A 24,311-nucleotide genomic window follows, 5' to 3' on the forward strand; every position below is an offset into this window, starting at 1 on the left:
TTCAGGCGTGATTCAGAAAGCCGGTGGCTCCCCAGCGGGTGGGAAGCGGCAGGGGTACGCTGGAGGCTCTCCCCTACGCAAAGGGCGTAGCTGAAATGCTACTGGAGATCGTGAAGAACGTCAGCGCGCTCTCACAAGCCCACACCCCTTGCGTGGCCAGCAGGGTTGCATTAGCCGAAATCTGTGCTTTTCACCTCTCCTCCTCAGCTGCTGGGATTGTGCATAGGTTGAGGTGTAACCTATAGCAGTGCGCATCAAAGCCTCAGTCCTTTCAAAACACTTGAAAATGCAGCTCAGAATAAATATCTTTGGTATAACACAAAACCACTAGACAGGCTCTGGGAAGAATAATTATGGAGTAGTCGAAAGGAGCATACGACAGTATCACCAGTGGGTAAATGGGATCTGCAGCTAAGAATGGGACTGGTCCCCGCCACAAAGCATTTCCAACCCTTACCTTGCTGCCTCCAGAAAGGCACCAAGTGGGAGAATAAGCTTCCTAAAAGGCAAACTCTGAACTGAACAGGATTTCTGCTCTTGGCAGACTCTCTGGGAAGCAAAATCCAGAAGCCCATCCATAAGAAATGCTCTGCTTGGCTCTCTTCCACTTTAACCTGCACTCATGGGCCAGAAGCATTTAGAGCTTTCACACCAGAAGTCTCGGACAAGAAACCCTTCCCTGCTCACAGCTGCTGTCTTGCAGCATCCCATACGTTGTTGTGGATGCACAGAGAGGCTTTGCTTGCCAGCAGAGGCCAGCATTGCTCTGCCTGCTGGATGGACACGTTCCTTTTTCTTTCAGAAATAAGGTTATGCCTTATTGGAGGCATAATCCTGTGCAGATCACCAATAGCTACCAGCTCTCTCCTGTAGTCTTGGTCTAGAAAAAGCCAGGGGCTGTTCCTCTCTGTGCCCAGACACTGACTGGCTTGCGTGGTCACGTGGAGTGCAAAAGGCATGGCTTATATCTAATTATGCCTATTGCTGTAAAAAGACGTTTGAAAAGAGAAAGAAGGAAGAAGAAAAAGCCTGGTGGAAAGGCAGGGGTGTCCCCAGTAAAAGCCGACCCAGCAGGTAGAGCACTGGGGAAGCACCAGGGATTTCTAGCAAAACTTCCCCGGCTTCTTGGCACAAGTCCCACACATGTGCCGAGTCACCTGCAAAAATCTCAAATGCTCCTCGTCCCTCTGCCGTGGGATACCTCTTGTCATCCCAGAGCCCATGAAGAGGCCCTCGAGATCTATGGGGAAAACTAAGCAGTCCAGACAACCCAGCTGCCAAATACTTCACAGGGAAAGTTCCTTGTTTCGGGCTTAATTACCCACCTGGATTTTGTCCAACAGCGTTTGGCTGCAGTTAGGTTGTACCATAGAGGAGCTGGGCACGGGGTCCGGTTTGCTCTTGGTGCCCATACACACCGATGGCGAAGAATATACTTGGGCAGGTACGTTGAGAAGTGAGAGGCTTCCAGCTCTGGAGAACTTGAGCTCTTCCTGGCAGGAGGGACCGTTCCCACCCATGTTTGGTGCAAAGACCCCTTTCCTGGACTTGAATGTCACCCTCCAGCTCACTTCACCTGAACTGCTGGTACTGTGCAGAACAGCGTCTCGGTTCCTGGAAATGTTGTTGGAGAACCAACCTTGATGGCCAAGGTGATTTTTTTCCAATGCTACACTCCTAAATCAAGTTGTGCATCAGGGGCTGACCTACCTGACCACCAGCGAGACCCATCCCTGCCAGACCCAAGGACGGAGATTTACGTTCATGCTGCCCATGGTCTGCGGCGGGGGGCTGAGCTGGACAGCCTCGGGCAGAGCAGGAGGCAGCAACGCAGAGCGGATGCCACAGGGCTAGAGCTGGGTTAACGGGTGTCTGCTGGGAGCATCTGTGCGAATCCTAAACTGATTGCTTATGAAGAGCCCTTGGGCCAGCCCTGCTGGAGTGGATAAACTGCATTTCTTCGGGTGAGCCTACTTAGAGCCCCGCTGGTGGATGGAGAAGAGTTTAGAGGAGCCACAGCATCCCTTGACAGGCTCTGCCCTCCGCCTCACCACTAGTGCCCCCAGCCCAGAAAAGAGGCACATTTCCCAGCCTGCCCACACAGCAACGTTTGGCAGCCTGGGATTAAAAGCAAAGAGGGTGTGCATACGTGTGGAGAAGCCTGTTTCTGATCTCATTCCTTCAGCAAGGAAATATCAATGACTCCTACGTCCCGGCTGTTCCTCATTGTGGGAAATGCCTTTCAGTTTTTAAGCTATTATTTCATTTTTCCCCAGCCCATGGGATGCTTCCTAGGCTTCTCTTAGTCATTAGCACACTAACTCAAAAATTATGTATAAAGCAAGAGGCAGGTTAACGGGAAAGAGTACCATTAGTCCTGTTTCTCTCTTCCTCACCAAGCATCTTTTTAACAAGTGTTATTTGTTTAACCTGGACACCTCATTTAGTTGCGCTGCTGCAAAAGTCAGTGCCAGAGGTTGCGTGGGAGTTGCACACACGTTGACCTGCCTAAAAGCAGAAGAAACATTCATGCTTTTAATCAAGCCCTTAATGCAGAAATAGCGATAAAACACATGATGCCCAGCAGGGAGCAATGCCCAGAGATTTGTCTTACATAAGCTTTTGTGGGAACATTATTTTCGGTAAACCTCAGTGTAATGAGTCATCATCTCTGCTGTAATTAACTTCCGTAACGAACAAGGAGATTAGCAGCAGGATTATGGGGGATGAGCATAAATATGGGTTTAAATTAGATAAATCTGGGAGGTAAAAAGCAGCTTGTGAGAATTTGGTCTTCTCCAGGGAAACCAATTCTCTCATAATGCAATATGCATACTCTTTTCCCTTTTTTCCTTTCTGAACATTAAAGCCCAAACTAATTTTAGTTTTCGTCATTTATATTGCTGGTTTGTATCTTTTTCCTGCCTTCCTTTTCGGTCATTGTTGAACAATACAGGACTGCTCTTTTCTGCTCACAGACACTGTAGTTTTTTCTGCTGCTTTTTCCCTGGTGCTGTGTTGGGTTTGTTAACGGGAATAGGAGCAATTTGTTTGCAAGATCAACTACTTCCTCCCCTCTTTTTATTGAAGGTTTACTAAATATGCTGGCTCACCTTTAAATAAAGCCAGAGCACCCTCCACCCCAGGAGATCCTACATGTTTGATGCTATAGCAAGTAAACGCCTCTTTAAATGCTGAAAGGTTCCAATACAGACTAGCTGTGTTCACAACTGAATGCTCGCTCCTTCTGCAAAACAGCAGAGTAGGAGAGAAGGGGGAAGGCGCGGATGCAAGATGGGCAGCCTCTTTGTTTTGAAAGCATAACAAGCCTTACTTTTACTAGTTTGTGGTCTTTTAGCCACCTAGGTGGTACACAGTGCATCTTCCTCCCCAGGAAGGTTATTCTCGTTATCAAATTGATTTGGGCCAGCTACTGAGAGCTGCTTATTTGTATTCATGGATTTGTGCTTCTCAGCAAGCACCCAGGTGGGGGCTGAGGTCCAAGCGAATCTCCTGCTGTCTCCCCAGAGCCTCTAAAGCTGTACAATGACTCACTGGATGCATCGCAGAGGGAGGCTGTCTCCTTCTCACTGGCGCAGAGGGAGCTTGCCATCGTCCATGGACCACCTGGCACAGGGAAGACCACAACACTAGTAGAGATCATCCTGCAAGCTGTACAGCAAGGCCTGAAAGTGAGTATCAGTGGCAGGACTGCAGTGACAGGGATCCCCTTGGGTTATTTTGCAAACTCATTGGGCTTCATGGCAGCTGGAGCAGATCCAGTAACAGCTGTGCTATGCTGCAGTCTGGCTGGGCTTGCAAAGACCAGGGAGTTTCCCCTATCAGCTGAAATTAGGTGCAAAGAGAAGCTTCAAAGCTCAGGTTTGCTATTTATTGAAGACCCTGCACAAGTGCTTTGAAGAAAGGCGAGAATTGCTTTTGGTGTCTGGAGGCTGTGGAGATGTCAGTGGTTTATTCCTCATAGATGTGCGTTGGTCTCCCTCTCTGCTGAGCATCTTCCTGCTCGGACACCGTTGCTCCAGCATTTTGCTGTCCTCGGCAGTAACGAGCACTTGGTTTCTCTCCTTGCAGGTCCTGTGCTGCGCCCCTTCCAACGTCGCTGTGGATAATCTGGTGGAAAGGCTGGCTGGCTACAAAGCCCGCATCCTGCGGCTGGGGCACCCTGCTCGCCTGCTGGAGCCCATCCAACAGCATTCCTTGGACGCAGTCTTGGCCCGTGGCGACAACGCCCAGATCGTGGCAGATATCAGGAAGGACATCGACCAGGCCTTTGTAAGTGTCCCTGCCACGTGCCCCCTGTGGGTTACCTGGGTGCCAGCTCTCTACATGAGCAGTCCCTGATCTGCAAGCCAGGCAAGCTACTTTGCCTCTAAAACTAAGGAGCAACTCTGCCACTTCTTGGATGTTCTTAGAAGACAATCGCTACAGCCAGGTGCTCTGGGTTGCCCCAAAATCAGTGGCTAGAGGCAAGTCACAGTGACTAGTCCTGATGTGAGCCACAGGCAGCATGCAGCCAGCCTGCACCCTGGTTGAACCTGGTATTTGTGGGTTCAGGGCTCCACAAGCCCACAGTGATCTTACTGTATACAGGCAGGGGTAAAATATTGGTGGGCATGAGCCTCTCTTTGTGGTCAGTCCACAGTAGAAGGGGCGCTTCAGGGGAGAGGAAGGGAAAAAATAGCATAGGGCAGGGGACTAACAGTGACAGTTGGAGATGCTTGTGGTCTGGATTAATCCCATTTACTCTGGTTGGGAGGCATTTAACCTTGGAGGAAAGGAACTGAGCTGCAAGCCTGGCCATTTTAGAAATGGGGAAGGCTTCCAGCCTGAAAAAAAGTGTCTCAGAGAGCCTCTCTACCAGGGGCTGCCTGAGCCTCCTCGGTCATCTGCCACCAGTGCTCATCTTCATCTGCTGTAGAAGGAGCTGAGCGCAAAACTCCTCCTAGCTGAATTCCTCATTGAAGTGGCAAAATCATAGTCATTACTGCTGCGTGGGGAGATGCTGCAGTGCCCTGCTCTCCAGATTATCTGTCTGGCATTGTTCATGCAATCCTCTTCACCAGAGAGCGATAAGCATTCACATCATTAATTCACTTCCTAACAAGATGTCTGGCTGTCCTGACACTCCCTCCTACTCTCAGCCACCTCAAGTGGAAAGCAGAGCACACTATAAAAATGCATCCTTAATTTCTTCTTTCACAACCTAATTTTCCTAAACTTAATTTACGAAGTAGCATTTTTACTTGAGATGATAGGTTTTGATACTAATTAGATTTTTTCCCCTCCTCCATCTGGTGGCAGCATTGTCCAGAAGCCATTTTGCAGATGCATCCAGCTCAAGAGAGATCCTGTCTCTATCAAAGATGCAGGAGGGCATCTTCATACCCTGCACACATGTTGTGTCGTACTTACCCAAGTACATCGCCCTGCCCTTCAGTAAGGCACTGCATGCTTACCTTTTTTAAATGATGCAGACCAAACACAGCTTTCAGCTCCAGCAACATTAATCTGCAGCCACCACTGGCAGCAGCTTCAGTTTTCCCAAATGTGGTTATGCATCGTGCAGCGTTTCTGCTGCTGAGCGGCTGGGGAAGTCACTTGGCAGGCAAGTTGTTCTTGCAGGTAACACAAGGGAAGGAGAAGGCATCTGAGGGCTGAGTAAAGTTGTACTTGGAGCTGAGAGGCAAGTTCATGAAGGGGATGTATTTATCTGCTGGGATGGAGTCCTGGTTGTAGTCACAGCTCTACACCAAGTCTTTTTTACATCTTAATTTATTTTCTGTCTTTCTCACTAGTGATTAATTTTCCCTTTCCTCTCCTTAGGAGGCACTTTGAAAGGTGGGAGGAGGGTTTTTTCACTGTTGATTTTCCATAATAGAAGGGAAATCAGGGAGAAAGCAGAGCCTTCAGCACTAAGGTCTCCATCCGCTTCCTCCCTAGAGCAGGGGGTATGTGGTGATAGGGGACAGGAACTGGCCACCAGGGCTTGTTCTGCCTTGAAATACCAAGCAAAAACCCAAGAGCTAACATAACAAGTCAGCTTGCACAGCAATGCTTTGAGCTGCCCATGATCAGGTCTTTCGCAGAAGGTGCGCCTGACTCATTAGCATCTCTGGCTGCAGAGGGCTCACCCCTGAGGTCCTGGCCCATCTTTCCCTCATCCTGCCTCAGTTTCTCCCCTACTTGCCCCATAATAATTTCTTCTTTTGTCCACTCCACATTTTGCCTCTTCTCGCTCCTTTTCTTCACCACTATGCCCAACCACAGGGAAAATAGTAATATAAGTGAAAACCCAGGCTCTCTTTGCACATTTCCTACCCCTTTGTCTCCTTCCCTCACCTTTTCAGGCTTCAAGCTTTCCAGACATCACCAACAAGGGTGCAGTCCCACAGTACCTGAGCAAGAAAGGCAGTGGGGTCCAGCAATGTTGAGCAGGGTCAGCCAGCAGTCCCGATCACCAGGCAGGTCCAGAGCGATGAGGCAGGTCTGCAGTCAAAGCCAGACCTAGGACACAGACCCTATAGATCAAGGAAAGGGCAAGGTCTGGCCTTAAATGCAGCTCCCAGACCAGTGGGTGGGGGCCCAAACGAGGCAGGTCAGGACAATTAGAGCCTGCTGGCACCCACAGAGCTGTAACGAGGAGTGAGTGGGATCCGGGCTCGCAGTGAGCCAAGCGGCGTCCTTGGGGCTGACGGGCAGTGCTCTGTTACCTCGGGGCTGGGCCCCCTGCTCCCTCCGCTGCTTTCAGAGCTGAGAGTCAGCCAGGTGTTTGGATCTTAATGTTACCAGCCAGCATCGGAGAACAGTTGCTGTTTATTTACTAACTAGATCTGTTTTGCAGAACAGACATTAAACTCGGCCCTACTGGCACCATCAGTTTTGCTCTTTAATCTTCCTCTGTCTCTAGCAGAGAGGAAGCGGATGCTAATCTGCTTCGTCCTTCAGCTCAATGAATGTCAGGACTGGCGCCCACCCTGTCCTTACAGATCAGGCGCCTGTGTGATCACGTTATCCGTGTATCTGTCTGCGATCCCTCCCCTGAAACTTCTGAGCCTGTCAGCCAATTTTGATTACGCTTGACAGACATGTAGAGGCCTCACAGGCATTAAATACCTACAAGTTTAACCAAAACAGGTGGCTGAGTAAAGGAGCAAGACACATGAATGTCTTTGCTAGGGGAGAGGCTGCAATATGAGCTGAACCATGTTAGACACCGGAGAATCCATCCATATGAGTACAGGAACCATCAGGTCTTATTCATTTGGCTGCTTATAAAAGCTTCTGTCTGCAGCTTTTTTAGTTTTCTCAAGTCGTCAGCCTTACCTCCAAGGAAATAATCCAAATTTCTGTCTGAGAGTGTGGGTAGCTTTCTCAAGGTGACTTGCAGCGAACGATAGCTTGGCCATTGCCTCATAGCTGTTGGTCTGTAGCCGGGGAAGTGCTAGCAACCAGTGGTGATGATTTGATGTGTTAGATATATTTAATAGGCATTGCTAAAAAAAGCCATGAGCCTGTCTAGATATTGCTCTGAATCATTTACAGCAACTCAGAGATGCCTTTTTAAAAATGCAAAGCCACTGCTTTGGCTGGACATGGCACAGTCAACTTGGGGAGCCCTCCTGCTTCAAGGTCACTTGGAGCCAGAGGGTCCCTGCTTCCCCTGAGCAACAGAGCAGAATGAGATGGGAAGTCCCGGTTCCTCACCCAGCAGAGGCACAAGACCCTTCTTCCCATTAAGCCCAATCACCATTATACATTGCTCCCTGCTTTGTGCCCGGATGCTTTGACTGGTGCATGGACTCAGCCATCGGATGGACTGAAGCATCTGACCTCATCCTGCTGATCTTTGGGGCATTGGGAAAGTACAGGGCAGAGCAGGACAGGCTGAACAGAGGATTTAAGGACAGGGAGTTACTCTTCAACACGTTCTGCTCACAATTCAAGACTATCAAAATGTGCAGCCAGAGGAGTTTAAGCATGGGCCAGCTAAGTCTGAGAAATCGCTGTCTGGAGCCAGAGTGATGGTGTTACTCCTGATGCTCCCGGATGGTCTGATGGGCAGCAATATTCTCATTTTGCTGCTTCATGCTCAGAGCCTGGGGTTGTATTGATATAGGTCATCTTTTGGATAGACAGAAATGCCTCAAGCAACACTGATTGTGGAAGGGGCTTTCTGGCAGGAGAGGGAAGAGAAACCAAGGTTTCGTGGGGCTGATTATGATAAGCCATGTATCATGGTGGACATAGAGAAGCCATGCTGTATCTGGGTTCTGAGAAGCTGAACATATCCCTAGGACTAGAACCGGTTTGCGCTATCTTGATTTTTCTGTTTTGTAGGCAAAAACCAAAAAGGCTCAAGACAAGGGAGAGCGGAGCCATTTTCTCAGTGAGATTAAGGCACTGAGAAAGGAGCTAAAGGAACGAGAAGAAACTGCCATGGCTGCAGCCCTTACCCATGCCAGTGTTGTCCTTGCTACGAATACAGGTGCGAGATCCTCTTTTCTTTGCAGTATTTTACCTCTCTTGCCAGGACTCACGTAAAACACGTGCCCTGCAGTGCAGCATCCTGCCAGGGTAGGAGGGGGACTTAGTCTTCCTGCTCCGAGCTCCTGGGAGTTCATCAAGTTTGCTGCAAGCTCTCAAACTCCTCCACAGCAGGCTTCTCCCTGCTTACACTCTGGCACATGATGTTGTTGTTTAGCAAAGAATATGGGTCTAGAATTTGGTGTGAGCCAACGTGGCCCATCTTTGCTAGTTCTGAGCTTTCAGTGAGTAAACAATTGCTATTGTAGGTGTGCAATCTGCTTATTGATTTCATAAGTCACATGGAATTACTTTCCTGCTTGGATAATTTCCATGACTGATCGAATACAGCACATGTTTCCGTAGCCTGGTCTCAGTCTGCATGTATTTGGTTATTTCTGTAAGTCTCCCAAGTGGTGTGAACGACATGGGATTTAGGGAACAGGTCCAGGTATTCGTCGGGCAGCGCATGGAGGCACACCTGCATCTGCAAGTAGGAAAGTAATACCCTAGCAATCAAAGGGGAACATAAGTGCTTGAAGTTTAACACGTGCTAAAGTGCTTTTCTAGATCAGATGTATAATACTCCAGGGCCCACTTACAATCTTCAGATTCGGTTGCTCGGGGATTATTTGCTGAAGGGAAACATCAATAATTTTAGGTTGTAAAAAAGAACCTCATGGGGCATTCACAAGTTACTAGTGTGAAGGTTAAAGGAAAGATAAATCCTTCCAGTGCGTTATTTGCTGGGAATTGGCCTCTCACTTCTTTTAACTTTGCCTGAAAAAATAGGGAGAGGTTTCCTTTTTTCAGTCAAACTGGTATTTTGTGCTGACCGTTGTGTTGATCAGATGTGATTTTCTCCTGGGACTCTGGGGCTTGCTAGCCAGTGTGGAGGTCTGTGCAGTTCTGCTTCAGCAAAAGGTGGTGGACAAACGAGGGGCTTGGATTTTATATTTTTCTCAGTTAAGCAATCTTGGTATTTGTCTGAAACCACGTAGTTTGATGGGAATTATAATTTATGCAAGCCAAAGTGCTCTGTTGCTAGGTTCAGCAGAGAGAGAATTTTATCATGGCAACACACAGGGACACCAGTGACCTTTAGTTAATGGGAGTTCAATTGACTCAAGTCGAGCTGCAAGGCTGTAAGGGAAGAAAACCATCTGCACAGCTGCATGCCATGCTGGAACAGTCTTTTTTGGATAGGGAGAACCTTTCTACTTTTTTCCTTTCACCTTCAGCATGGCAAAATTGCAAGAATCAAGTTCAAACTCTATGCCCCTTGTTACCAGAGTGAGTTCATATAGGCTGGAAAAAAAAATTCTAAAGGAAAACACAGTGTCTCAGTTGACAAACTGTAACATCTGAACTGGTGCAAAGCTGTAGAGGCAGCAGGATTTACAGCGGCAAAGCAAAGTCACCCCTGATCAGGCTGCTTTCAGACCTACACTGCAATAGCACAGGAGCTTTTGAAAAAACATTTCTGTGAACGCCGTGAAGAAAAATCTCCTTGTCTGGCATGCTGGCTTCCTAATCCTCCTCTCCTCCTTTTGCATCCCTTTTTCTTACGAATTGCAGTGATATTTTTGATGCCTCTGAAATTCACAGTTCTGATCAGTGCGTGGATCGATATCGGTTCATGGCTGGATTACACTAGGACGTGCGTAAGGGTTCTTCGTTTGACGCTACAAATGGACGTCTGATGTAAGAAAACAGCCCTTGCCGTGGCTGGCTGAGTACGGTCTCCTGTGCTTTCCCTTCTCCCGGTGCCGGGGGGAAGGACGGAGGAGCACAGCCGGCGTCAGCGGGGCAGGGCGGTCAGGGTCTCAGCTGCTCTTTCCCTGGCGGGGTGTCCCCCGCTCTACCGGGCAAGGCGACTCTCCAGTCCGTCCTCCTTTCAGTTTTGGGTGGTGAGAAGTTTTGTTTGCATTTGAGGGCAGAAGGAAAGTGGGTGTTCATTAGTGCTTTTGCTCTGCTCCTGCTCTGGGTGAATATTCGAGCATATCGTTCTGTTTGTCAGCTGGGTTTCACTGTTGTTTTCAAAGATACTTGGAAGCTTTTGGGCCCAGATGCCAGGGCAAAAAAGGACAAACAGAAATTGGCAAAAACAATTCTGACGTATACATATAAATGTATACGTATTTGGCATGGACTACAGAGCTGAATTTCTAAATCTCTGCGAAGAAACATTATTTTACCTGCCTCCCTCAATCACAATTAAAGCGTGTGTGGTTTGTTTTAAAAACAGGTTGCTGGCTCTTCCGTGCTTCCCTGCTAAGCTGTGCACCTTCTCCTTTATTTAGGTGCTTCCTCTGACGGCCCGCTGAAGCTGCTTCCTGAAAACCACTTTGATCTCGTGGTGATAGATGAGTGTGCTCAGGCCCTGGAAGCCAGCTGCTGGATACCTCTGCTGAAGGCTCCCAAGTGCATCCTGGCCGGGGATCACAAGCAGCTTCCCCCCACCATCATCTCTCACAAGTAAGGAGCGGTTCGCGGTCCCGGGTCCTCCTCTGATCTGTGCAGCCAAACGCTTCCGAATGCCTCGAGTGTCAAGAGATTTCATTAATGTGGGTTATTTATTGGTATCCCCCGTGAGCTGGGTTTGGTCACGCTGCCAGAATTACGTCAGACCTGTTTTACTGATAGCCACTGCTTAAAGTTTAATGCGGCTCCATCTGAGCAGGCTTTCTTATCGCACGAAGACGTGTCAGTTGGTTGTTTTACCTGCTGCTGAGCGAGCCCCATAATAGCAAAGCGTGTGTAGTCAGCGTGGCGCTGGAGAGTTGCCTTTTGTGCTGAAGAGTGCCTGCGGGGCAACTGCTCCAGGGCTTGCAAGGGTTTTGAGTTTGCAGACAGGGAGAGCAATCTGACGGGCAGCCTTCGGCCCTGCTCTGGAGATGCTGGGAATTCTCAAAGGTGTGTGCACCTTGCCTGTGAGGCTCTCATCCGTGCGGGAGCAGAGACGCGGCCTGCAGGATTGAGTTTTATAGGAACAACCTTAGGTGGGTTACCGTGGTAGAGCTGCTAAAGCAAACCTCAGGAACAGAAGGTGATTCTGTACCAAATCCTGGCCGTTCGCAGTGGGAATACCTGCTCACGCGGCGACAGGGAGCTGTCTGCCTGTGAAACACTGCCGTGCTCATTGTGTAGCTGTTCTTTAAGCTGCATCAGGGGCCCAGTGCGGCAGCTAGAGTCCCAATCTTCTCCAAGATTGCCTTTTGTCCTTGTCCACATTCACTCAGGAGTTGTGTGCCCACGACAGAGAGGGTCCTCTGCAGAAAAAGCAGGGCAGACAGGGAGGGTGAGTGCAACGAGGCAGGAAGAACAAGCAGAAACTCATGGCAAACCGCGTTTCGGGGAGATCTGTTGCACTGGGAACGTCAGAGGTAGCTCTGCAGCATCATGGAAGCAGCTCTGCTCAGAAAGCCTTTGTAGCGGCGTGGGGTCCTTCCACTCGCTGCCGTGGCCTCTGCGCCAGATGAACGGCGTGCAATCAGGGGGTCCTGTCCTGGCTGGTGCTGCTGCGGGACTGCCGCTTGCGCTCGGTGTGCTTGTCTGCATCCTCCCCTCAGCCACCTGAAACGTGCCCCGGCTCCAAAGGGCTCAGTGCCTCGAGCTTGCCATGCTTGCTTTGCTTTTTCTCTTTAGTGAGAAGGAGTACTTACGCCAGGTGCTACTATTGGATTACTCAAAATTGTGTATATTTTGATAGATGTTTTTCCTGAGAGACATGTCGTCGGCAGAGATATTTTTTCAATTCTGCTTGCCTAGCAGCACTGTGTTTGAATTCTTCGTTTTCTCTCTGTTATTCAAAGTAATTTTCAGAGTGGTTAGAAAAGTTGTTCAAAAAACAGTTTAAAACAATCACGTCAGCCATTCGAACTAGTAAAGTGGTAAGCAAACAGAAGGTGAACAAAACAGAGACACAAATCCTGTTTTCACTGACCAATATTTATATACAAACTCTAAAGTGTTTGTTTTTAAATCCTGTTTTCACTGGCCAGTATTTATATACAAACTCTAAAGTGTTTGTTTTTAAGAAAGATAATCTGTTTTTCTACATGAGGTTTCCTTGCACCTGGCAAGACGCGTGGCCTGGTTTACCTCCTCTTTGCTGACTGCAGGCTCTGTAGAGTGAATTCAGGCTCCTACTCAGTTTAATCCAAGTCTTCTCTTCCCTTTATTAAATTCTGCTTCTGTGGTTGCACATTTATTTACCGTATTTATGTGGGAGTTGGCCCACCGAGATGCTGCATTATCATACACACCACAGTGGTTCTAAAACCTCGCAATACCTACAACGTGCATATTAAGAACAATTAGTTTGTGGAAAAGATCTGTGGCTAGTGTAAATTGCCTGTGCTTCGAGGGGGGTGCTCCTAATAGTCCTGGGGAGCCTTCGGGTTGTTTAAAATATAAATGTGTGCATGTTCATCTAGCTCTAGATCTGCAATTACTGAACCGTTGCTGTGCAGAAGCAGAGAAATAGGGCTGACTTCATAAACTTTCTCTCCTGCTTCCACAAAGCAATGAGCAAGATACATATCTATAATCGCACTTGAATTTTGAACAAGGGAAATGAAATCCCAGGGCGGCAGCGGCTCACAGCAGGTGGCTAAGAGGTGGTGCAAATAACGTTAAGGCGCTGTATCACCTCCTCATTTTACCATCAGCGGATGCAGAAATGCCTGTTGTTTTGCAGATCTTGGCAGGTGATAAGCACACTCCTCCGCTGTCTGGCGGAGGTATCTAGGCTGCTGAATTGCACAAAGCCTGTCCAGAACCCCCTGCCCTTCTTGTCTCGCTGTTTCTTTACTGTGGTTTTCCCCATCTATAAACTGGGAATAAATAATTTTACCTCCATGCGGAAGCTGAATGGCTAGCCAAGGCTGGGGAGCTGGAGAGAGGCTGTAATCCGTGCTGAGCCGACAGATGTTATTAGCCTAGGGCAGGAGGAAGCAGTCACGGGCTAGTTGGGGGCTAGAGCCTCCTTGCTTTCATTAGTAGGGAATTGGTTTAATCTGGAGTCAGATAATAACACTGTTCCCAGTAGAGAACAACTCCTGGCCTGACGTGCAAGGTACTTTTTGGAGTAAGTATCTGGTTACTAGCAAGAAGAAATTCACGGTTTGGTCCTTCTAATTTAAGGTTTATCATTCTTTTCTTTAAGTGATGTGTAAGGCTCATCTTCTCCACCGGAGAAATTGTAAGACAGCTGCATAATGCCCCAGTCTTCGTGCTGTCCTCGGCCAGCAGGATTCATCTCGACTGCCATTCTGAGCAGTGGCACTGGTTTGAGATTTTCGCTCCTCTCTCTGCTTGTGCCAACAGTGGGTGAATGGGTCTAACGCTCAGCTCATGTCAGTTTTGGCCCCTCTTTGAAATGAAGCAGATTTTCTTCAGAAGAGCTCCAAAACCATCATACCTGGCTGATGCCAGGAGCCTTGGCTGGTGCTGCATCATGGAGGCAACAGCAAAAAGCTCCTTACCGGTAGGACCCATCTGCTGCAGGTCTCCTGGATCTCCTCCTGGTCCTGCTTGAGGAGTTGTGCTTTTCTCTCCCTCAGTTTTGAGTTCATTTGACTTTGTGGTGGAAAGCTGCCACTAGTCTGCATCTCTCCTGTGGTCACAGGTGACTGTAAGGTCCTCTTTCTCCATGAGAAACACTGGTTTGCTCCTTAGATCCTATGGGTATGACTTGGACCAAGCTTTTTGTCCTTGCTGCTCCCATCGATTTCTTTAAAATGAGCTCAACAGTTTTGTTGTGCATTTTGCATGTTTTCTTTCCATGTCTTTAAAACCTCAGCTGCACGAAGAACTCGTCTTTGTAAAATTAAGAGAGTGTGGGTAGAACTCAGACCTTCTGGCTCTTCAGCCTTGGCAGGGTGACCAACTGTGCAGGGAAGTCAGTTGTCAGGTCCGCTCCCGTCTCTTGGGGGGTAATCGCTTTTGGACGAGAAACCTTAGGGATGTTTAAACACTGTGTCACTCTGCCCGTCCTGAAGTTCAACAGATTTAAAAGAAAATAGAGCAGAGAGAATGTGTGCCTGAATCAATAGTGTTAACAGATTTATATCTCAGCCTGGCTTACCAGTAAATTATGATCCGAAAAACTCGCTACATTAAACAAAATTATTGCTCAAGGCATCAGCAGGTCCACGACCCAGGTGCTGGTCAGACAAGACACCAGTCACCAGAGCTCAGCCTCGCAGACAGCTGCCCTCTGGAAGATAAAGGGCAAAAAGCCAAGCTGACTTCAGCTTACTGGGAAGAATTACGGGCTGTGCTCTCAAACGCTGCCGCTCTCCAGGCAAGTCTCTCTGTTGTAGCCCAAAAGGCAAAGCTGCTGCCATGCTGCTGCCTGTGCCAGCCCATCTTCTCCCAGTTCCCCAAGTAACTCTTGAAACCTGTTAGCTAACGTGAAGCAAACCCGTCAAAGTGCGAAAGTCTGGGAGATCTTCAACTCTGTAAAAACAGGTAACAAAGCCGAGACCCGAGTTTGTTCCTGCACTCGGGGGAAAGCCATCGTGCGAACTCGGCCAGAGCAGTGGCTACAAGAGAAGGGAACCAGAGAGAACCCGGCTTGCTGTGTTTATTATTGGAGTATGTCAGTTTAGCCCGGGAGACTCCAGCTGATGGCCTGCTGTGTTAGGCATGGTGTGTACGGTGAGAGGTGGTCCCTGTTATGATCTGAATAAACAGCGTGAAGAGGGAAGAAGGATTACTCTCCCCACTTCATCCCACGTCTTACAGGAAACCTGTGGTGGCTTCTAGGACTGAGCAAGATGTCTTGAACGCCAGCCTGGGGTTTGTCTGCAAGTCCATCTGTCCTGTCTTTCCCCTCACTTCTAAAGGCTGACATCTTGTTAAGTAAAATTATTCAAAATTGGGTATTTTCAAGCTTTGCCCGTTGCTCAGGTGGCTGACAGTTGGAAGACTAAGAATGCAGGAAAACAAATGGAAAATAAAGCTTTTTGAGCTATGTATGGCCTTACCTTTCATCTCAGAGGGAGCCCTTGGTAGCAGCCCCGCAGGTATCGATCGCAGATGGGTACACTGGTAGGTGTGAACTGGACGGGCAGAAATTGGAGTGGGTGTTCATCAGGCAGGCGCTGCTCTGGGCCCTTCCCCTCTAATCCCAGCCTCTGCTTGGGAACAGCAAAGTTTCCCCCTCCTCTTTCCAGATGACCAGCACGTCCCTCAACGCTGCTGGCTCTGCGGAGCAGAGGGCTCTTGGACAGACCATCTGGGTCTGCAGAGGCTTTAAAAGCACCATGCAGAGTATTTGTCCTGTCGAAAATACCTGGGATGACACATGTTATCCTGGTAGGAAGCAAAACTGCCTCATGCCGAAAGAAAAGAGTTTCTTTCTGTCAAGCTCTGTTGTTGTCTAGTGAAACCCCCAGCCAGCCTGTGATGGAGAAGACGTGCGGTGAGGTCCAGCTGGAGCGGCTGACAGTTTGGCTCAATAGCCTCCTAATTAAATGCAAAAGCTAACAAATTTTGATCAATTAGAACAACTTATTTTGAGAAATCCAATTACTTTTCAGATAAACGCCTTTAAAAATTATTAGCTCTTTTCCTTGCAGATCTGAGCTCTGGCCTTGTTTTTAATTGCTGCCCCAGTAAAAGCATTTGCTGGACTGAACGAGGCACATGGCGCAGCTCTCCTCTTGCCAGCCCCCTCGCCCTGCGCGATGCAAATAAAGCAGACGCTGGAGAGCACCGCTTTGCGCTTTTCGCAGTCCCTGCAGGCTGTGAGATGCAACACAAAGGCAGATTCCTTCTACCTCCATCTTGTTAGGTGTTTCCAGAGATCTAATTAAGGCACCGAATCACCTGCCGTCTCCTCTTCGGTTAATGGAAAATGATAAGCTGTTTCCAGGGATGATTCATGCAGAGGACTCAGACCCTCCCGCCTACCTTCCCCTTCTCCTCCATTGATGACAGCAGACCTGAAGTGGGTGGATTCCTATTTTCGGGGCCTCAGTGAAGGGTCTAAAGTTAGCCGGGATGAATCTGGGCTGACAGAAGGATCGTCTGTTACTACAGTATGTGAAGTCAGTCCCGCTTAAGCAGGAAGCCTGTGTTAAACAGGAATGCTTTGTAGGAGCCATACTGCAAGTGCCGTCAGACAGCGAGGCTTCCACGCAGCTTGTGCTCCGTCAGGGAGCCGGGCCCTCTCTGCTGTAACCACCTCCTTGTTACCTGCTTTTTCCTCCATCGATTCAGTGCTTATCAGTTATTATCATCAGGTTTTTTTCCACTTGAGGCTAAGGCGGTTCTGGTGGAGGCTCTGAAGGGTGCTCCTCTTTCTTGCTTTTTGACACACCTGGAGTTATCTCAGGGTGCAGAGGGCGTCCCCGCACATACCTGTTACAGTTCATTCACCTGCATCTCGTCCGTGCTGGCTGTGTTCCTTCTGAAAGGCCTCCCAGCGATGGCAAATGCCAGTCCCCTGCTGTTCCCCTCTTGGCAGCCCGCTCCAAAGCTCACGGACATCAGCTTCCAGCCTCCTGCTGGGTTTTGGCCTGGTCCCAGGGGGCATCTCAACGCCAGGACCCTTTCTGCCATCCGACAGGAACATTGCTTTTCCTTGTTTTCATTTCAGTCCTCATTCCATCCTTTTCTGACATCCTAATTAATTTGTCTTCACATCAGGGCTTTGATTTGTTAATTTGTTTTTACACTCTCCAGATACCTGCAGATACTTATCAGACCTCTTTCTCTCAACTAGTTTCTTAGAGAAGCACAGGAATATGTTGCCATCTTGTTTGTTAGCAGTCAGTCCGGATGTCTCCGCCATTCCAAATCCACGTGCTGGTCCTCCGTGCTCCGTAGTTTGCTGATTCGCATGTCAGGTCCAAATGGATTTGCTTTCGCTTTGTCACTGAAGAGCAAGTGCCAGGCCTTGGTTTCCTTTGGTAACCTCCACAGCTGGAGGAACAAGCTACCGTCCTCCATCGTATTTGCAAGGGTTAAAAAAAATCCACAATATCCAGAGAAAGGGGGAGTTCTGCATGGCCTCACTTGCTACTACTACACCTATTTGTGAGGCCTCTTAAACCTACCCCAGGATAGAAAAGGCCAGGGCACAAAGCAAAGGATAGCTAATACTTTGCACGTCCACAACAGCCTCAGTCTGGTTTGACATCCAAGAGCACAACGCAGAGCTCTTGAGGTGGGAAGACACAGTGGCATCCTTCTCCAGACTTGCTGTCTGAATTCGGTGGCGTACAGCAGAGATCAGAGTCGCACCAGCGTCTCTCTTGGGGAGGAGACCAGCTATCCAGAGGATGAATAAGAAGAGATAACGTGACTGAGGGCACAGCTCCATCCCTCTGTGGGAAACACTTCCCTTTGGTCCCCCTGGTAACGATCGTTCATGACATCTACACGGCAGGCTGACTCCTCGCACCCGGCCCGTAAAGGCTATTTCACACCGCGGTGGGCAAAAAAGCCTTTGAAATATTTGGTTCCGCTTGGCTACCGCTGTCCCCGTTAACGTGTAGCATTTCTTCCCAGAGCTGGAGGAGGAAGCCCTACCTGTGAAGAGCGGCAGGGCCTCATCCTCCCTCGCCAGGATCTATCCTGGTACCCCCACTCCCTCCCCGGGAAGGTGCATTGGAGCAAAGTACGGCCTTTTCCTGCGTGTGAAGGGAGGTGAAACCAGGTTAGCCGCAAATACTGGCTGCTGTGGGCTTGTTTCAGTAATTTTGGCTTTCCTAGCATTACTTTAGGTACTTTAAAGTAGATACTCCTGAGCATCGGGTGTGTGATTCTGTCTGTCCAACCTCCTATCCCAATTTAATTTCTCTAAAGCAATTGATACTTAAAATGCTTTTGCTCAGTGCTCTTCTGATTTTGTTGGCATAGAAATCAACCATTGCAGGAATTAACTGAGCGGTAAAATAATAGGAAATTTATTAACAGGTGAAATATTCACAAGCAGTTTAATATCCTCATTATTAATTCAACATATAACCTTATGTAGATCCCTGCGGTGGAAACTGTGCTGTTAGCGTATAGAAGAGCAGTATTTCTAAGGCTTGCTGTGAGGTTTAATGCCTCCCCCACGCTTTGCTGTATATCATTACAAGAAACACTTCGGAATATTTGTTGTTGAAAACCACCAGGGTTTTCCTGCCAGTTCTGCATGAAAATCGGCTTCAGGCTCACTCTTAGATTTGCGAGAATTTGTGAGCTGAGGGAGGGGAGTAAAGGCCAAAAGCAAACGGAGGTACCTTTGGTTGGTAAGGCTGGTAAGCTCGCTGCATCCCCTTAGCACTTCGAGAGCACCTTGTTTTGGTACCCCTCGCTTCTCACTTGAGTCGCCTGACGTGGCTTACACAGCAGCAAAGACCAGGAACAGCGTCGTCATCAACAGGGCACGGTCCCGCGGGGTCTGAGCGGAGCCGGGGCTGGTAGCGGCGTTCAGCAACAGCTCCAGCAAGCTCCGAACCAGGTCTGGGGTCCCATCAGGAGGCGGGCTAGAAACAAAGCCACGACACGGGTCCAGGATCCATCTAGAAGATACAGCTAAGGACAGGATCAAAGTGACCTGCAACCCAGATCCAAGGTCCATGGATCTCTCCATCCAGGAGGCAGAGCTGGGACGTGACTCAGGCAGGGACTGAAGGGCCGGTGCTGAGCTTAAATGGGGCCCGTGGGTCCCAGGTGAGGCTGGTCAGGGCTTAAAGCCTCCTGTGCCCTCTTGGCCCTGAGAGCCAGGTCACCTCTGGGCAACTCAGCATGTCACCTGCTGTCTCGTTAGCCTGTCCGGAGGAGACGGCTGGCGGGAGGAACCAGAAGCACTTTTATCTTGGTGATAGCGGTCACTGTCACTGGAACGAGCTCCCCAGCCCCACGTCCTGCTCTTTCCCCTCGCCCCACCTCATCCCCTCCCGAAAACCCAGCCCACCGCTGGCGGACTGCTGTTCACCCCCGCCTTCCTTCGCTCCCCTGCTCTCAGCTGGGGGCGTAAGGATCCCCGTGAGTACACACCAGTAGCAGCACTGGGGCTGGGCAGCTGTAAAGGCGTCACGGTCAACTTCAGCGCGGTTCATGGTCAGCAGCAAAGTGCGCAGCACAGCTGGAAAGCTCTGTTGTGTAAAGCACAATCTCCTTATTGCAAGCCTGCCGACCCTCCTCCTGGCTGCTGAGCCGGTGTGTGACGTTCAATACTTGTTAACATTTCAACAGCCTTTGAAAAAGCAGCGCTGTCTCCGAAGCCCTGCAGTTGCATCCACGCACAGTTTATGACCCCTTTTTTTCCCTGTATGCTGCATTCTGTGATTTAGCAAGAAGGAGGGCTAATGAGACTCAACTTCTCGGAAAGATCTACCCTCAGTTTTCCCTTCTGCAGTTTTAATGAATTTGCAGTCTCTTGTTATATTTACCAAGTGCCCTGTTGTTAACGTGACAGGGCTGGCCAGCACAGCAAACGAGACGCTCGCTGTGGTGCCATGTAGTAACGTAATGCTTCCCACGGCAGTAATTGGATGCGTGCTGTGCCCCTTAGCCTTGACGGAAATGCTGTTCTCTATCATCATTTAGTCCTCTTTGTTCTCGTTCATTGTGTTCTGGTAGCAAGCAGAACCCCTCACCATGAACCGCAGTCTTGTACAAGGCGCTGGATGTGCAGCATGAAAAAAGTCTTTATGCTCTGAATTGCTCAAAATGCAAAATCAAAGTACAGCAATTCTTGTCCTTCTTCCTCAGACAGTACCATTAGGCGATGCTGCTAACAAACCCTTTCTGTATGGTGAAGAGAAAGCAATTAGGCTCCTGAAAGGCTTATTTCATTAGGAGCTTTATTAATTTGTGTCACAGATATAAGTACGGGGCCTTTGCCAGGAGTGATGGAGTGTTGGTTTTCTTAATGGGTAATAAAGCCATAAGCGCTGAAATGCATTAGCGCGTTAGTCTGGGGTGAGCGGCCAAGGAGTAATGAGAATGCTTGAGCCGCAAGTGTCTCGATAAAACATTCGCAAGGTCTGGCTGTGTTGACACCAAGCGTTTCAAGATTTGGGGTCGAGCTCTGATCCCAATTCATTAGATGATTCCGATGCCGTTGCTGAGCTTGCAGTAACGCGAGTGTAATGTTACACTGACAGAGGCGGTATCCAGAGCTCGTTACGAGCAGTGTGACTAAGGACGTTGATGGCATGAGTTTACAGGTCGAGAGGTTTTTGTTCTGGAGCTGTTTCCCCAAGCAGAGATCTTGGGCATCCTTGCTCATCTTGTTCCAACCACACTGAGCAGATCTGGGTGTGAGGCGCGACTGCTGCAGGCAGGGATAGCCGATACCGCTTGCGTTACGGTGGCAACACCCCTAGGTATTTCCCTACGGGAAAGGGAAGCAGGCATCTCTCCGCCCTGGCGTGTTCAAGCTGATGGGATCTCCATGCAAGGCAGAAGGCTCTCCCTGAGGGTCTTCGCCCTCTTGGGGAGCCTATGCTGAAAGGTAACGCTTGGGACCCAGCAGCCTTCTCCTGCTCGCTTTCCACTGTTGGTACCCAAGTGAAACAGAGCAGGAAGGCCCGGGAGATAGTGCCATCCCAGCGGAGCCGCAGGAGGGTGCTGAGCAGGGTCCCGAGTGGCACTGCGGGTGCTGCGATGGCATTGCGACTTAACCCCGTTAGCACTGAGCAACGCTGCGTTCGGTTCCAGCTGCAGCACTGCTGGGGCTGCATCTGTAGTGAGATGCTGCTTGATTCTCTAGTCCAAAGAGGGTTACATCTGTACCTTAGCTCATCACTGCAGATCAGACAGCTAGACTCCACTTCTGACTTGCTTTTCCCATGCAGGGCTGCTGCCAAGGGCCTTTCGCTCAGCTTGATGGAGCGTCTCATCGAGAGGTACGGGGAGAAGATTGTGAAGATGCTGACGGTGCAGTACCGAATGCACCAGGCCATCATGCAGTGGGCTTCCTGGGAGATGTACAGCGGCCGCCTCACCGCTCACCCATCAGTAGCCCAGCATTTGCTCAAGTAAGTGACTCGCTCTTCGCTGGTCCATCAGCAGAGACGTCCCTTTCGTCCCAGCGCATGCAGGGTTTGTCCCTTCCCTGTGATGGGTTTCCCATTCCTCCTGGCCCTGCGACAGCATTTCTGTTTCATCCTTTATTTCATTGAGGAAACATTAGTCAGGGAGGGGGCGTCCTTTTTTCTATGTAACAAGAAGTCATGCGGAGTTATCATCTTCTGTGTCCTCCTTTGGTACGATAAGCAAGAAAATAAAATCCCCTTGCACCTGGTGAGAATACATGAAGGCCTGAGCTGCAGTGGGCATACCCCAAGCAGTGTCCCTCTATCTCAAGGTCCCGCTGAGGGCAGGACCAGACACCAGTCTTGTCTTGTGTTTCCGCATGTCCAGGTGATTATGAGGGCCAGCGTGCGCCCCATCTTCGGTCCCAACATCGGCATCAGAAAGATCAGAAAGCAAGATTCCCTTTCCAGCTTGGATAGTTTTCCTGCTAGGACAGCACCTGAGGCAGGTCCGATGGCGTCGGATCCATTCCTTGTCTGCCGTGGTTTCCCTTTTCTTTGCTAATTTAAAGGAAGGGACTAGCATTTCATTTCCATTGCACCCTGGGACAGGCAGTTGTTTGCCAACACGCGCTGTGACTGTCAATAATTGCTGCTTTTTAAAATTGCAGTCAGTGCGGTTCTGGGAGGCGGATGGGAAAACATTCATCCTCTCTGTTGGACTCGCAGAAGCAAGAAATATCACAGTGCTTGTCTGCATGGTGCTTTTGTATTTTTAGCAATACTTTTTTTAAATGCAAATATTTAGGCATCGGAAAAACTGATATTCCCCTAGAATCTCTCCATTTCATAGCAGATCCAGTTTTGGACAGAGATAGCTGGAGAGGCCATTTTATCATACTTGTTTCAAAATAATCTTGCATGTGAACAGTGCGAGCAATACTGCCTGGGTGGGAAGAGCAAGCTTTGTGTTCAGGACAGCCCCGGCACCCTCGTCTGCATCCGCCGCCGCCAGCACGGGGATTTCTGCTTGTGTCAGTGTGCTCTCCATTAAGGCTTCAGGGCTATCGAGGCTTCAGCTCAGCTTACGCCAGTGAAGCTATGCTGACTTCTCTCTTGGTTTATATACACATTTGTGTATACGTTTGTAATTTTAGGGGTGAGTGTGGTGGGTTCTGTAGGTAAGAGTAGGCAAGGCCGGTTCGTTATTGCCAGGAGGAGCTCCGCTGAGATGGGCGGGACTCATCAGCAATGTTTTAGCCATACGGATCTAATTCCAGGATCGGTGCTGTACAAAACCCTCTTCTCAATTGCTCTTGTTCCTTGCCATGCCTTTTTTTCCATTTAACTTTGCATATTAAAAATAGCAACTAGTGAAGAACCCCAGGCAAAATGGTTTGAAACTATTAAAATAGGAAACCAATTGAAAAGTTGAAGTCAGGCGACTTTGTTATTCTGATGAGCTGGTTTATTTTTATAGCCGATGAAGGAGTGAATGTTTTTCTTTCCAGTCCACAGTGCAGCTTAGTCTCCTGCTCAGGGCTTTTTCCTACAGACGCTGGTTTCTAAACTCATAATCAAAGCTGCCAGTCCCCAGCCCTGCTGACGCATCGCCTGACTACAGCAATCCTCAGTTCAGGCACTGGACCCTGTAAAGTTTCTGTGCTTCTGTAGGAGACCAGGTAACGCAGGAGCTTGATATTGGACCCTGATCTTCTCACGTCTGGGATGCTAGTACAAATTCCTTCATGATATTTGTGAGCATCTCGTGTCTTTTGTTGGCTTAGGCCAAATGATTTGCTTAATCCCTTACCTGAGCAAGAAATAAGTAAGTTTTATGCTCTGATAGTTCGAGGAAAAGCTCTCCTCTAAGCAGAAGCATCCTAGGGAAGTGGAAGGCTGGCGAGTGCCCACAGGAGCTCCCTGCTCATACGGGAAAGCCACCAAAGCCCAGCTGCAGCTGCAATTGCAGCAACAGCATCTGACAAACGCCGGGTCTATAGCTTTTTGTTCCCTCCTTCCTAAGGGCTGGTGGGTGACGGGCGAGCAGCCTGAAGAGTCCCCGCGCACAGTGCAAGGAGGGGGATCTCCGTCGCTGCTGAAAGCGTTTTGAGGTCTTCCTTTGAAGAAAGATCTGACTGGGGTGATCCAGACCGTAGCCCCCGCCACACCTCTGGCGCTGGCAGAGCCAGCCCACATGGCTGTATTCTAGCCTTGAATTTACAATGGCCTCGGTGCCGTTCTGAGAGGTGAAGCTTGAAGAAGCGTGTCCCAATCTCGAGATGTGTGGCTGGGAGGAGGTCCAGGCACAAACACCTGCTGCTGCAAATTGTGGCAGGGAGTTTTTGGTCCAGCGGAACTTGTAAGGCCTGATACCCGTGGGCTTTCATTCAGAGCGACTCTCCAGGGTATAATCCCAATGTCTGATAGCAAGGCTGCACTCCCACCACGACCTTTCCCTGAGCAGCACTGTTGATGCAAGTCTCATCTCCTTTACCTGAAGCACAGAGACTGGTCTTTGGAAGAAGCGCAGTTCTGCTCTGAACAACTTCATATTTCCTTACCAACTTTTGCTCTGACATGGGAGGCGCTTGGGAACTCTCGGTCTGTGATCTGTTAGAGATTTCTGCAGCACCATCTTTTCTCAAGGAAACTTTTCAGGGGCAGAGTATTTCCAAGGGAGCAAAACCTTCTTCCCAAATTTCCCTTCCTTCTGAAATGGGTGACGAAGCACATCAGAAACCCCCGCACATCTCCAGAATTAAGTCAGAGAGCCTG

General features: G+C 49.2%; 1 protein-coding gene across 2 annotated transcripts in view; it reads left to right on the top strand.

The window, feature by feature from the left end:
* IGHMBP2 (immunoglobulin mu DNA binding protein 2) overlaps nt 1-24,311 on the top strand; it is a 44,585-nt gene that overhangs the window by 9,746 nt on the left and 10,528 nt on the right. For both annotated transcript variants that reach the window (XM_082318598.1, XM_082318599.1), the window contains exons 5-9: nt 3,529-3,692; nt 4,093-4,293; nt 8,359-8,506; nt 10,848-11,022; nt 21,354-21,536. In XM_082318598.1, coding sequence (XP_082174724.1) covers nt 3,529-3,692; nt 4,093-4,293; nt 8,359-8,506; nt 10,848-11,022; nt 21,354-21,536 — 871 coding nt within the window. The remainder of the gene's footprint in view (nt 1-3,528; nt 3,693-4,092; nt 4,294-8,358; nt 8,507-10,847; nt 11,023-21,353; nt 21,537-24,311) is intronic.

This window comes from Platalea leucorodia (assembly GCF_965183815.1).
Source record: "Platalea leucorodia genome assembly, chromosome: 7".
Classification (NCBI taxonomy): domain Eukaryota; kingdom Metazoa; phylum Chordata; class Aves; order Pelecaniformes; family Threskiornithidae; genus Platalea; species Platalea leucorodia.